Source organism: Canis lupus, chromosome 14, assembly GCF_003254725.2.
Source record: "Canis lupus dingo isolate Sandy chromosome 14, ASM325472v2, whole genome shotgun sequence".
NCBI lineage: Eukaryota > Metazoa > Chordata > Mammalia > Carnivora > Canidae > Canis > Canis lupus.
In genome coordinates this window covers 7398466-7412857 of record NC_064256.1, presented here as the reverse complement: position 1 = coordinate 7412857, position 14392 = coordinate 7398466, and the positions used below count along the sequence as shown (strand labels likewise).

General features: G+C 39.8%; 1 protein-coding gene across 2 annotated transcripts in view; it reads right to left on the bottom strand.

The window, feature by feature from the left end:
* The window catches only part of TNPO3 (transportin 3), an 84064-nt gene extending 70463 nt beyond the window's left edge, over positions 1-13601 (bottom strand). Inside the window, exons 1-2 of one of the 2 annotated variants that reach the window (XM_025471603.3) lie at positions 13105-13601; positions 317-477 (exon numbers count right to left, since the gene is read on the bottom strand). Coding sequence is in view for 1 of the 2 variants with exons in the window: in XM_025471602.3 (XP_025327387.1) it covers positions 13105-13224 (120 nt within the window). In the remaining variant the exon portion in view is untranslated. The remainder of the gene's footprint in view (positions 1-316; positions 478-13104) is intronic. The other variant, XM_025471602.3, reaches the window with a different exon arrangement.
* Positions 13602-14392: the final 791 nt, after the last annotated feature.

The window sequence follows — 14392 nt, the reverse complement described above, 5'->3', positions numbered from 1 at the left end:
TTTGGCAAATCTGAGTATCATAACTACTAATAATCTGTCAATAAAAAATTACTTGGGATGATACTGCCAATACCATATATTAAGGGGTCATAATTTATCACTTCATTTTGAATTCTAGGAAGGTTTAAGAATTGTTGATATCTAAAACCAAGCAATCTTGTTTTGGTCACTGAGCCATAAAGAAAATGCAACCAAATCCTGATATCCTAGACACTACAGTATATTGCTCATTGTACTTCCCCTCTGCTAAGCTGCAGAAGGAAGAAAAGGAAGGAAGGAAAAGGGATTCTTGACAAGGAGAGAATAAAGCACTTACACTTCATAGGACTTTCTAGCCACAGATGCCAGGTGCTACCCACTGAAATCCAGGCTTGGACTAAGCTCCACATTTCTGAAAGGACCATCTCAACCGAAGCCTGGGGCTCAGAGTCAGCAGGAGGAAGCTGCAGCTCCCACCAGCAGCACATTTCAAAGAGGCTGCAACAAGAGAACATTTTCCATTTAAGCATCTAATTCCAATCTTCCATTTCACAAAGCAGTAGCAGAACAGGCCTTTATATCAGTCTTTTCAAAAGATATTTCCATGACTATGTGATGAATATGAAGCAGGCTATGGCCCAGCAATCCTTTCACTAACATACTCTGTCTTTCATCATACTTCACAGCAGATCCTAAAAATACTTGCCCTTTCCTTTTCTTTATGGTGCTCTGTTGCTCCAAGACTCACTTCTACACCAACAGTTCCAAAACTGTCGAATCAACCTAAATCACTGAGCAGGCGGACTGTCAACAATGCAAGCACACACCCAGATAGGAGCCTAAGGATTCATTGGCTGCCAAGAATTGGAAGCGGATTAGGGCTGCTAGTTAATCCTACAAAAACTCCTCAAATTAAGCAGAATTACTTAAAATACTTCACTGAGGACAGAAGAGCTCTGGCAAATAGAAAATGAGGTTCTGAAAATACAAATATTTCAGTGAAATTTGAAAAGTAACATAAAAGGGTCAGGTTGCTGTACTTTTTTAAGCGTTTCAATTAGAGAATAATGTATTTATTAAATAAAGACTTTTAAAGATTTACAGCATATTGGGAGAAAAAGAGACTAAGACAAAGCAGAGTGAAAAGAACTAAACAAAACAAAAAAATCATCAGTCCACAAACGCAGTTTTATACATATACCCTATAACAAATGTGGTAAAGAGCTAGAAAACCAGAATTTCCCCAATCAAGAAAAAAATCATTCCCATCAGACAGGTAAAAAAAAAAAAAAAAAAAAAGTAAGTTGAATTTACCTGAAACAGAGAAAGTAACTTTTTAAGCTAGTCAACTATCTTAAGCCTTTGTATCTAATATTTTGTGAGAATTTTACAAATATAGGACAATCTGCTAAGTCTGTCATGAGTTACTTTCTGAAGGTTTTCTTAGCAGGGAGAGAAAATGGTTTGAAGGAATATTAAGAAAAACAAACTATGGGGTTTGGCACATTACTACCTAAAAATGATGTTTTTCAATATAACTTGTGTTATAAAATGGCCTGAAATGCAGAAACCATGATGGTATGAACTTAGCTAATAACTTCACCACAGCAGTGATAAGTAAACAACTCCCACCTCCAATATAAATGAAAGAGTCATACAAAGCCCCTAACAGGCTCCCATACCCAGAAAATACCCTTGCGTGCATAAGTAACTTTTCTAGAAGCAAAAAGGCTCGTTCATAGACACAAATTCAGCCAACTTAAACATTTTCACAGCCATCTCCATAATAACTGAATAAATAATTAAAAGGGAGATGCTATTTCCTTTATGGGAAGGAAGAGATTTCTAGCTAAAAATAATTCTTTAAAAGATCATAAACTATTCAAATTCCATGACAAATATCAAAATACTCAAGTCAACTTTCAGTAGACTGTAGCGTCTATAATGTGCTGTTCCATCTTGAGGTGATGATGAAACAAATCAGTAAGACCAAACGACAGCACTCAACCCTATATGGCCTCCTCAGTTTCTGATGAGATTCCCCATGTTTCTGGGACAAGTATCTTCAAACAATCCTAAGTCATAACTCTGTCATATGAAATTTGGCTCAAATTTGTCACATAATATGGTCATGAATAATATGGTATTGAGAAATCTTGCCAAAATATTTTCATGACAAGTAAAAACTCTTTATCCAAATTTAAAATCCTCTATAACCTATATACGTGAACACTAGCCTCAAGAATGGCCAAAAAAAAAAAAAAAAGAATGGCCCTAAAAAAATGTAAGTAAATCTGGATCCATAAAATCAAGTTGGAAAAAAAAAAAAAAAATCAACTTGGGTTGGGAATGACTGAAGCATGCATCCCTTGGTAATCACAGTGCTTGCTGTGGGCCTTACTAATTATACTAGGCAGTCCTATTTTAAAAGCAGAAAATGCCAAACTTAAAATCATATGAAGCAAAGCTGATATAAGTACTTCCTGAAAGCCAAAAACATAGAAAATGTATTTCCTTTAATCACTAGTCTCTATTCCTGCCCATCTGTGCCAAGTTTTACAACAACTCATATAAATCAGATTACCAAGGGATGCATGCTTCTTCAGTCATGTTAACACTGTGCTGAAGAGTCAAATTTTTCAATATTATAGGAATATGAAATGTCTATGTAAAAGTACAAAATATTGTGTTAAAAAAAAGGCACTGAAGTGTTAGAAAACTCTGAATCCTTATGTTAAAAAACAAGTAATTTTCAGGTTTAATTCCAAGTATATTCTTGTGTTTGGGAGCTACTTAAAGAGTACTATACTATGGCTGAAAATGAAAATACAAAGAAACAATTAATACAGAGGAAAAACTGAAAAGAACTGTGCTATGGGCTTGAGAAAAATAAGTAATATAACCTCCATTAACAGAAAATTTCTGACCAAAAGAAAAAGAAAACTCATATGTTTCATAATATTGTCATTTTGGAAATTCTACCAGAAAGGAAAATTAAGTCAGCATTTTTAAGGAGTTCTGAATGACAAACACTACAAAATTTTCCCCTTTAGCAGCACTATGAACTTCCAATAAACAGAAATTAAGCTTCTATGTGAGACTTCACCTGTACGGCAGTAAAACACTCTGGCAGTATTTCAGTATCAGGGTACAAGCTAGAAAAATACAGGAGAGGTAACCTGAGCAATATCGACTTCCTATGAATTAAATTTGTTTTTAAGTTCAACAGAGCTTAACATTCTATAAAATGTGGAAAACAGTATGGTGGTTCCTCAAAGAAACCCAGCAAAACTATCATAAGACTAGCAATTCCCTTTATGGATATATACTCAAAAGAATTGAAAGCAAGGCCTCCAAAAGGTATTTTGTATACCCATGCTCATAACAGCATTACTTGCAATAGCCAAAAGGTAGAAGCAACCCAAGTGTTCATTGTTTGACAGATGTGTGGATAAACAAAATATGGTACAGAGATTATTATTCAGCCTTAAAAGAGGATGAAATTCTGACACATAATATACTATGGATGAACCTAAGGACATTATGCTAAATGAATAAGCCAATCACAAAAGTTCAAATACTGTATGATTCCATTTATTTTTTTAAAGATTTTATTTATTTATTCATGAAAGACAGAGAGAGAGAGAGAGAGAGAGAGAGAGGCAGAAACACAGGCAGAGGGAGAAGCAGGCTCTATGCAGGGAGCCTGACGTGGGACTCAATCCCAGGTCTCCAGGATCACGCGCTGAGCTGAAGGCTAAACCGCTGAGCCACCCGCGCTGCCCTGTATGATTCCATTTACAGGAGTACCTAGAGTAGTGAAATTCATAGAAATAGAAAGCAGGTTGCCAGGATCTGGAGGGTAAGGTGGGGAAAATGGGGAGCTAACTGTGTTTAATAGGTAAGATTTTCAGTTTTACAAAATGAAAAGGTTTGGAAATAAGATGGTGGTGATGGATGCACAACAACATGAACATACTTAATGCCACTGAATTGTATACCTAAAAATGGTTATTTTTGTTATGAATATTTTACCACAATAAAAAAAAAATCCATGCAATCTGTTTTCCATTTCCCTTACAGACACCAATGCAATCAACATGAACAAAATGATGAAATATCTGGAAAGCTCTGGAAGAAAACTGTGTTATAATTAGAAAATGCAGCACTGCCCTGATAATTTTATACCCTGAATCGCACCACCAACTCTGGTCCAAGGCCTGGGAAGACAAGAAATAAACTAATCCAAACATGGATGAATGCCACCAGCTAACAGACTACCATGCCAACATAAATACCATCACAAATTCTCATTCAGAGTCTTCAATACACCAAAGACATGAAATGTCTATATTTGCACTGTCAAGACTTGGAATATGGCAAATACAGAACTGATTTTAACTTTAATTTTAATTAATTTAAGTAGCCACAACAGCCATCTGGCTAACGCCTACCATATTAAATAACATGGCCAGATTGTTAAACTCTGCAATAAAGGTCTCTGGTTTTTATCATTCATGTGTTTCCAATTCCAGCAATGCAAGGCATACAGTATTCCTGTTAGTTGAATTAACTGATCCACAGAATTTGTAGATGAATATTTCTCTTTTCTGAAGGCTTTTCTTTCAAAAGCGTGTCATGTTTTACGAGTTACTTAACTGGAAAATGAAAGCATAAGCATAAAGAAAGCCCAGGTTTTCAGATAAGTCAGTAACTGAAATTGCTAAAAGAAAAACCAAAGACCATAGGTTTTTTGAACTAGGCTAAAGAATCAAAAAATTCCAAAGAGGAAAATTACTAAGAAAGAAATTTAAAGCTGAAATTTTATGACCCATGACTTTCCTGACAGGACATTTGGAAGAAAATTCCCAAGGACATATAATAAACCAAACATGACAATGTCAAATTAGTCCATCAGGGCATGATCTGATTTGACTGATGCTTTTTATGATTTCATCATTTCTTTTCAGTTTCCAGACTCAACTATAAAACTTTTGAGCTAACCTCTGAGCCACAGATTGTCTCTATAAAAGTAGTCTCCTTATAGCCTAAATTATAAACCTAGAACAAATGCGTAGCATAATTCATTAGCTGTATAAAGAGACAGTCTTTCCTTCTATTGCTTTCTACACAGTCTACTCTTGGGTTACCAAAAGTGGACATAGTTCACTGTCAGGCCTCCTTTGAGATCTGTCTAAAAATAACTTGCTTTATTTTAAAACACTTTGGATATCAGTGATACCTGCCTATCACATAAATCAAAACCATGGCGGGATCCCTGGGTGGTGCCGCGGTTTGGCGCCTGCCTTTGGCCCAGGGCGCGATCCTGGAGACCCCGGATCGAATCCCATGTCGGGCTCTCGGTGCATGGAGCCTGCTTCTCCCTCTGCCTGTGTCTCTGCCTCTCTCTCTCCCTCTGTTACTATCATAAATAAATAAAAATTAAAAAAAAAAAAATCAAAACCATGGCTATATATTGTTTCCATGAATTTTGACGGGAAAAAAAAAAGTTATAAGTAATGAATATAGGGATCCCTGGGTGGCGCAGCGGTTTGGCGCCTGCCTTTGGCCCAGGGCGTGATCCTGGAGACCCGGGATCGAATCCCACGTCGAGTTCCCGGTGCATGGAGCCTGCTTCTCCCTCTGCTTGTGTCTCTGCCTCTCTCTCTCTCTCTCTCTCTCTGTGTGACTATCATAAATAATAAATAAAAATTTAAAAAAAAATAAGTAATGAATATAGATTCTCTGGCAAATGGCTGTTCTAAGTAAATATCAGAGAAAAAGAAAACATGCTCATAGCATAGACTAAACCATTACTAAATTACACCCTTAAACCAAATCTATTGTCACTAGGTCATTAGAACTCTACTAAATGACTTTTGGTTAGTAAAATGAGAGTTGGAGAAGTGATGAGTTTTTTCAAAATGTATATTCTTCAAAATGGTTTTCAAACAAGCCAGGCAAATTCATTAACAACCAACTTGAAATTAAAACACTATGCAGGGGCAGCCCCGGTGGCGCAGCGGTTTAGCGCCACCTGCAGCCCAGGGCGTGATCCTGGAGACCCTGGCTCGAGTCCCACGTCAGGCTCTCTGTATGATGCCTGCTTCTCCCTGTGCCTGTGTCTCTGCCTCTCTCTCTGTCTCTATGAATAAATAAATAAAATCTTTAAAAATAGATATAGATAGATAGATAGATAGATAGATAAGAAAGAAAGAAAGAAAGAAAGAAAGAAAGAAAGAAAGAAAGAAAGAAAGAAAGAAAGAAAGAAAGAACACTATGCTGTAACTACGCTAGACCAGACCTTTGGTCTGTACTTAGTAATTGATTACTCTGAAAAAGCCTTATTGAGTCAAAAAGTTCCTCTCCCTTCCTGTACTTAAATCTTTCAGAGAATAAAATGAGGGCAATATAAATTCATCTCACAAAGTTTTTCTTTCCCCCCAAAGATTTTATTTGAGAAAGAGTGAGAAAGAGCACAAGCGGGTGGGAAAGGACAGAAGGGAGAAGTAAACTCTGCTGAGCAAGGAGCCAGACACAACAGGCTCGACAGGACAGGCTCTGCACAGGGCAGGATCCCAGGACCCTGAGACTATGACCTAAGCAGAAGGCAGACACTTAGCTGACTGAGCCACCCAGAAGCCCCTCATAAAGGATAGAAAGACTGAAAACAGGGACGCCTAGGTGGCTCAGCGGTTTAGCGCCTGTGTTCGGCCCAGGGCATGATCCTGGAGTCCTGGGATGGAGTCCCACATCAGGCTCTCTGCATGGAGCCTGCTTCTCCCTCTCTGCCTGTGTCTCTGCCTCTCTGTCTCTCATGAATAAATAAGATCTTTTAAAAGAAAAAAAAAAAAAGACTGAAAACAGAACATCATAGGAGGCTGAATAATATTGTTTATTTTCAATTAACCACAGGTATAGTAGAGAGAGGCAGCAAAAATAAATGAAATTCATAGATGAAGACAAATTTGAGATACCCAACTATCCCTTTGGAGGTGCCTACAAGTAGCTATTCATTCAACATATGTATATATTTTTAAGATTTATTTTATTTTATTATTTTTAAAGATTTTATTTATTTATTCATGAGAAGCACAGAGAGGAGAGAGAGAGGCAGAGACACAGGCAGAGGCGGCGCTAAACCGCTGAGCCACCAGGGCTGCCCAGATTTATTTATTTTAGAGAGAGAGAGAGTGCAAGCAAGGGAAGGAGCAGAGGGAGAGGAACAAGCAGACTCCACGCTGAGCACAGAGCCTGATGATGTTGGGCCAAGATCATGAGCCAAAGCAGAAACCAAGAATCGAACGCTTAAACTACTGACCACTCAGGTGCCTTTCAACACACATTTTAAAGAAATGTGTCAGGCATCTTGATCACTGCTTTCTTAATAACCATTAAATTATTCCCTCAAGTGTAAGTATCACATAAACAAATAAAATGATTCTGCAGTCCAGTAGAAGGAACAAACCAGATTTTCAAAAAAGTAAAAAAAAAAAAAAAATTTATAAATACAATTGTATAAAGTGCTCTAGATATTCAGTGGACACAGAAATTATTTTCATTTGAAGAGATTCAGTTAAGATTTCAAGGAGAAAGGATTTTGGCTGGGCTTTGAAAAGATGGGTTAGTTTCTTCATTTGAAGACAAGATTATGAAAGAGTAAAAGTACCCAGGGACGCCTGGGTGGCTCAAGGTATAATCCTGGGTCTGGGGATCGAGCCCCATGTCGGGCTCCCTGTGAGAAGCCTGCTTCTCCCTCTATGTCTCTGCCTCTCTCTGTCTCTCAGGAATTTAAAAAAAAAAAAATTTTTTTAAAGAATAAAAGTACAGAAGTATGAAATAATCAAAGAAATAAGAAAATTGGACAAAGGAAGCATTCTCTGCCACGCTTCCCTCCCCATCATAACCATTTGCTTACTATGGGAAATACTACAGCTGTATGAATGTTGATGGGAAGAACCCAGTAATGAGAGTTTGAAAACATAAGTGAGAGATAGGATAACCAAAAGATCAAGGTTCCTAAGAATTCAGAAAATGAGATGCAGAGCAACCTAGACCTGATAGAAGTGAGAAGCAATTGGCTATACCTAGGAAGTTTTACTAAATCAGAGGTGAAGGGTTGATGGTTACAGTATATTTAAGAAAATGACTACAATTATAGACCTTATAATCCAAATTAGAAGATAAGACCTAATGAAGAAAAAATTGGAGCCAGTTTTGAATAAGGTTTTGATGAAATTTAAGAAGTAATGCAGGGATTTGTTTAACATAATTGAACTGAACACATCTGTTTGCTCACAGGTCCCTTCCAAAAATCCACTAAAATCAGAGTAAAGAGATTTTTTGAAATGGGGTGGGGGGTACCACAAGGACAAAAAGAATAAAACCATGACTATTATTAAGAAAACTGTAGGGACACCTGGGTGGCTCAGGAGTTGAGCATCTATCTGCCTTCAGCTCAGGGCGTGATCCTGGAGTCCCAGGATCAAGTCCCACATCGGGCTCCTTGCATGGAGGCTGCTTCTCCCTCTGCCTATGTCTTTGCCTCTGTGTCTCTCATGAGTAAATAAATAAAATCTTAAAAAAAAAAAAAAAAAGCATTAAGAAAACTGTAGAAACTAGAATGCTAATGAAGAAGTTAACTGTCTTAGCAAGACTGAAAAAGTTGAAACTTTCAGAGGAAGGACAAGATGAGAAAGGGAAAGCCAAGGGGCAAAATGATTCATGTTGCAAAATCTCAGTTAGGCTCAGGAATTAAAAGTACCAGGTACATCTGAAGGCAGATGCACAGGTAGAACAAAAAAACAAAAGAGTGGGCTCAAAATCTGTATAAGCAGTCAGACTGATATTTTCTCCCTGACTGAGTGGCCAGGCTACTATCCTCCCACCATCATAGAAGACTCACTTTGGGAGGACTGACACAGAGGGATTCTAGACTCTTGGCCAACAGACTCACCTAAGGACAGGAATATCATATTTAAAACAGATTAAAGCCTACATACTTAGTGGTAAAATCCATCCCCTGGTTCCTTCTCCTACCTGCCAGCGGCAGCCCCATTTATATCCAGAGGATTGCTCTCAGGATAAAAGTGGTCCAAGAAAAGAAGACCAAACAGAAATACAAGAGAAAAGGGGTAAAGGTTTCCTTCTCAATTAGTCATCAAACGAGGGAGTAATCCAAGAAAAGATCATAGGATCCAGGATTATAACATAAGAAAGAACATAATTCTCCAGGGTGTTAGAGATCCCAGAACAATAATTATGCAACAGACCTGGAGAATAACAAGGTCAGATTGGAGGAGGAAGATAGAATGCTCTTGGGAGAGGTTTCCTTCTACCAAAAAAAGGAAACAGATTACCAAACTGAACATACTAAGGGTATTTACATATGCAGAAAGTTTTGGACAGGGTAGCCCCCACGGCTCAGCGGTTTAGCGCCGCCTTCAGCCTAGGGCGTAATCCTGGAGACCCAGGATCCAGTCCCACTTCGGGATCCCTGCATGGAGCCTGCTTCTCCCTCTGCCTGTGTCTCTGCCTCTCTCTCTCTCTCTCTCATGAATAAATAAATAAAATCTTTAAAAAAAATAAACTAAAAAAAAAAAAGTTTTGGACAAATTATTGCAGATATACAGAAAATGAAGCAAATGTGAAAGAAAGAAAAAGATAATGACTACCACGAGGAAAAAAAGCTGCACAACAAAGGAGAAAAGCTGCACAATAAAGGGAATATTACCACGTTGCTATGTGGTTCACAATGTGTACTGTGTGTATTTAACCAAAACTGATAGAACTATATTAGAGAAATGCAATGGAAGACTTTCATAGAAGAAAGTCTAAACATAATTGCTCTTTTACAGTCTAGGCCTTTCTTGTAAAGTTTCCATTTTATAACTTTTTAAAGTTTTAAAAGTTTAACTTTAAAAGATTTTAACTTTTAAATATATAACTACATAGTTTTTTTTAGAGAGGGAGAAAGTGAGCAAGGGATGAGGGGGCTAGGAGAGAGAGAATCATAAGCAGACCCCACACCCTATGCAGGGCCCCCACAGAGGGGCTGATTCCGACCTGAGCCAAAAGCAAGAGTTGGACACTTAACCGACTGGGCCACCCAGGCATTCCATAAGTTTTTAATTTTGATAAAAATTAAAAATATAGATTTCAAAAAATGAAACTGTTATATGAGGTTACTTGAATCCTTAAGCCAGCAAACTGGAAGAGTGGGCTGTGATCAGAGCAGATGTTAGTGATGTGGGGGGCTGGTGACTTTTTTTTAAAAGTAGGCTCCACAACCAGCCTGGAGCCCAATGTGGAGCCCAATGTGTGTTTTAACCTCATGATCCTGAGATAAAGACCTAAGCTTAACCAACTGAGCCACCCAAGCACACACTCCTCCTTTTTAAAGCAAGCTCTATACCCAACATAGGTCTTGAACTCACAATTCCAAGATCAAGAGCCACATGCTCTACCAAATGGGCCAGCCAGGCACCCAGGCTGGTGACTTTTTAAAAATGACAAGATTCAGGGTGTGACTGTGTGACCATAAGACTGAGTTAGTGCCATGAGGGATTGCTGACTTTTTAGTAATGACAAGACCCAAGATGTGACAATATGACCATGTGGCTGAGAAAGGGAGGTAAAGGAATTAAGGGGCTGAAATGTCAGCTGAGTTGTGGATTCTTATGCAGACGTTGCCTATAAATGATGATGTGGGACTGTGCTAGATGTTTTTTCCAGGTCAACTTTTCCACTCTTCCCTGGTTTTTGCCCCAATATGCTGATCTATATGGACTATTATCAACAAGTTCCTGTTTCTCCTAGCTTTTGGTTGGGTTTGCTCAAAGAAGAATCCCAGGAGGTTCGGGGAATAAGGTCAATATAGTTATTCCTCCAGCCCTCTCCCTGAAAAATCACCTCATGATGACTATGTCCCTTCAAATGAAAACTGCTACTCCTCTCAAGGCAACCAACTCCATACCTCCCTTCAGAGTTCAAGTAATCACTTCCTCTCCTATTCTTTCCAGCCTACAAATGTTAACAATTTGGCTACAGGTTACTACACTATCTCTTATAGTACCACATTAGACCAAAACCTTTATAAACAATACTTTTATAAAATAAACCCTCCTTGAATTATTCTATTACAAATGTGCTATCTGTTCCTGTTGGGACCCTTACTGTAAATAGTAATAACGATGACGATGTAAGATTATAATAGAGAGCAGTGGAAAGTAAGAAAAGTACCATTTAAATAACAACTACTAACATTTTAAACTATGACTTCCCTAAGCTCTTTGCAGATAGTAACTCATTTCATCATCACAAACATACTATGTGGCAAGTGGAAATTTTTGTCTGGTTCATTTCCATATACCAATGCCTACCACAGTTGCTGGTACAGAGTAAGCACTCAAAATATTAATGTAAAATACAAACGGGATGCCTGGGTGGCTCAGCATCTGTGTTTGGCTCAGGTCATGATCCTGGGGTCCTGAGATCAAGCCCCGCATAGGGCTCCCTGCTTGGTGGGGAGTCTGCTTCTCCCTCTCCCTTTGCCATTTCCCCCAATTGTGCTCTGGCTCTGTCAAATAAATAAATAAATAAATAAATAAATAAATAAATAAATAAATAAAATCTTTAAAAAATAAATAAAATACAACAATAAGCAAGTTTAGTAGGGAAAAGGTGACTTTTGGTATGATGTATCAGATTTGTGACTCCCCAAAAACAAACTAAGCATTAAATAAGAGTATATGTGGGGCACCTGGGCAGCTCAGTGGTTAAGCATCTGCCTTTGGCTCAGGTTGATCCCAGGGCCCGGGGGATCAAGTCCCACCATCAGGCTCCCTGTGGGGAGCCTACTTCTCCCTCTGCCTATGTCTTCACCTCTCTGTCTCTCATGAATAAATAAATAAAATCTTAAAAATAAAAAAAAAGAATATATGTGAATGGTTTTTTCTTGTGTAGCCTACAGTGAGTCTTACTCCTTTATCTTCCCATGAGGTTATCCAGAACTTGGGGTTCCCCAATTTTTAAATGTAATATTTAAAACCAAAGCTGCAAAATTTTAAATATGTACTATGTACCTGCACAGCCGAGAGCCTCACTTAAAAGGGCAAAGCACCCTAAAGTATCAGTTACTAGTTTTTAAAAAGAAAGAGAAGGGAGTAAACTTTAAAAATATGCTTGGGAAAAAAAAATAAAATAAATAAAAATAAAAATATGCTTGGGAATATAAAATGCAAAAATAAAGGTAAAGTCAGTAAGATCATCGAGTATACACACACACAAATAAGACACAGGAAAAGTGAATATAAAACATACAGGATGGTAAGACCTGTGCATCAAAGAGTGCAGAGATACAATAGGTATAACAGGTTGTAATTAAACCCCTAACCGGATATCCACACATTCATATGGAATAATCAAGGCAGCTATGATACCAGTATCTTATAAAGAAACTAAAGTCAGAGGAGAAAAACCAGGTCAGAGAACAAATATGCATCAAAAGGTGAACTAACTGCAAGAATTTCCTGAAATCAGAACCGGTATTTTTTTTTCTTTGCATCATGGTGTACTCCAAAACACGGCGGAAATTCACGTGTAACAGAAATCTAGAAACCTGAGAAGTTTCGAGAATGAGAGACTCAAACTATCGCTGTTAATGAAAAATCAGTGAGGCACACACAGTGAGGTGTAAGGCTACTGCTGGAATGGAACTGCCAGGCTCAACACTGGGACACCGAGAGGAGACGGAGAAAGCATCCGTAAGTGGAAGATGGAGAAAGATTGGGACTGGATTTGGCTGAAGGACGACTAAACGCAAAAGCAGAGCCTAAGAAGTAGCAAGCGTAAAACTTAAACACGACCAGATCCGTGCCCCAAGCGAGAACGGGACCTACAAATCAAGATTCTACGGGGTGGGGAAAGGGCCAGTTCGCGACCGACCACAAGGAAGTAGTTTCCGAAAAGCGGCGTAAATGTAGCTTCGCAGCCCCACCCCGCGGCAGCAGCTCCTCCCTAAAGAGCATCTCACGAGGCCAACCGCCCTGCTCAGGCTCCAGCTCGAGCCCGGGTCCCACCCCGCCCTTGCCCCGCGGCGCAGAACGGCCTCCCTGGGCCCCTCACCGAACGCTGCAGCTCCCCAAGCCAAAATGAGGCGCGCTCCTTTCCGCTGGGATCTGGGTCGTGGTAAAGCGCCTGCACTGCCTGGTATACGAGCTGCAAAGTCGGCTTTGCCCCTTCCATGGTGGTGGCAGTGGTAGCGGCAGCGACGGCTCTGGCTGTTCTCCCGAGGCTTCTCCGGTTGCTCCGCCTTCAAGCTTCCTCACTGTGTCGGCCACGGCCGCTCCCTGACTGGCGCCATCTCCTCTTTGGCCGTTACCAGGGCAGAGGGGTTCCCGTGGAAGCTGCCCCCTCGGAAACAGAGGTTAGATTGTATTCGGGTTCCCGGCCTTTTTTCCTATCCTCCCACTAGACTCCAGACTTCTGAGTTCAGACGCCGATACTCGCCTCTTCACCCACTGACTCGCCCTCCGAAGTCTGTCCTCAACGCCACACAAACCACGCAGCGTACCTAAGCCGCGTTAACCCGGACCGGAAGCCGCGGCACCGGTACCTTTGGCACACTTCCGCCTGGTGCTTCGCAAACGGCCTCCTTCCCGGCACGCCTCCTCCCGTCTCCCCGCCCCCTCCCGGAAGTGGTCCTGCCAGGCCGGGAGCCGGGAAGAGGCAGTTGGATGTGATTCTCTCCGTTACTTGCTTACGACTGGAGCAATAGGAGCGGCGTGTATTCTGTACCTGAGCGGCTCTTCTCTCCTTGAAAGTGGTCCGAGGTCCTTCCAACGCCCTTCGGACTTCTCCATCCCTATCCAGGGAATCCTTCCTGACGCCCGTGGAGAAGGCGCCTCAATCCAGCCATCCGTGCGGTATGCACCGTACTGGAAATGCAAAGATGACTGAAGACAGGGTTCCTATCCTGGCTGTAGTAGATGAGACAGACGCTTAAGCAAATAATGTACAAAACTGAAATATGTGCCACATCCAGATGAATCAAAAATGCTTACAATCCCTGTATAGCCCCCTTCCTACTAAGTTCTTACACCCCAAAAGGTGTTTCATTCTATTGCTCAGGACACTGAACTCCACAGTATTTACATACATTTCTAGGGTCATTGAATTGAATTTTTGTGTGTATCTTTCCGAATCAGAAAAAAAAAAAAATCAATGGTCTAACAATTCTTAATTCATAAAAGAAAATAGGAATTTTGGAATCTGCACTCTGAAGAAATTTTGGACAAAAGGGGAGCAGCATGTTAAAGGATTGCTCAACATTGATGCTAGTCCTTTGCAATAATAAATGCCACTATTTGATGAATGCTTACAACGTGTAAAGCACTGTAGTTAAAAAGATCTG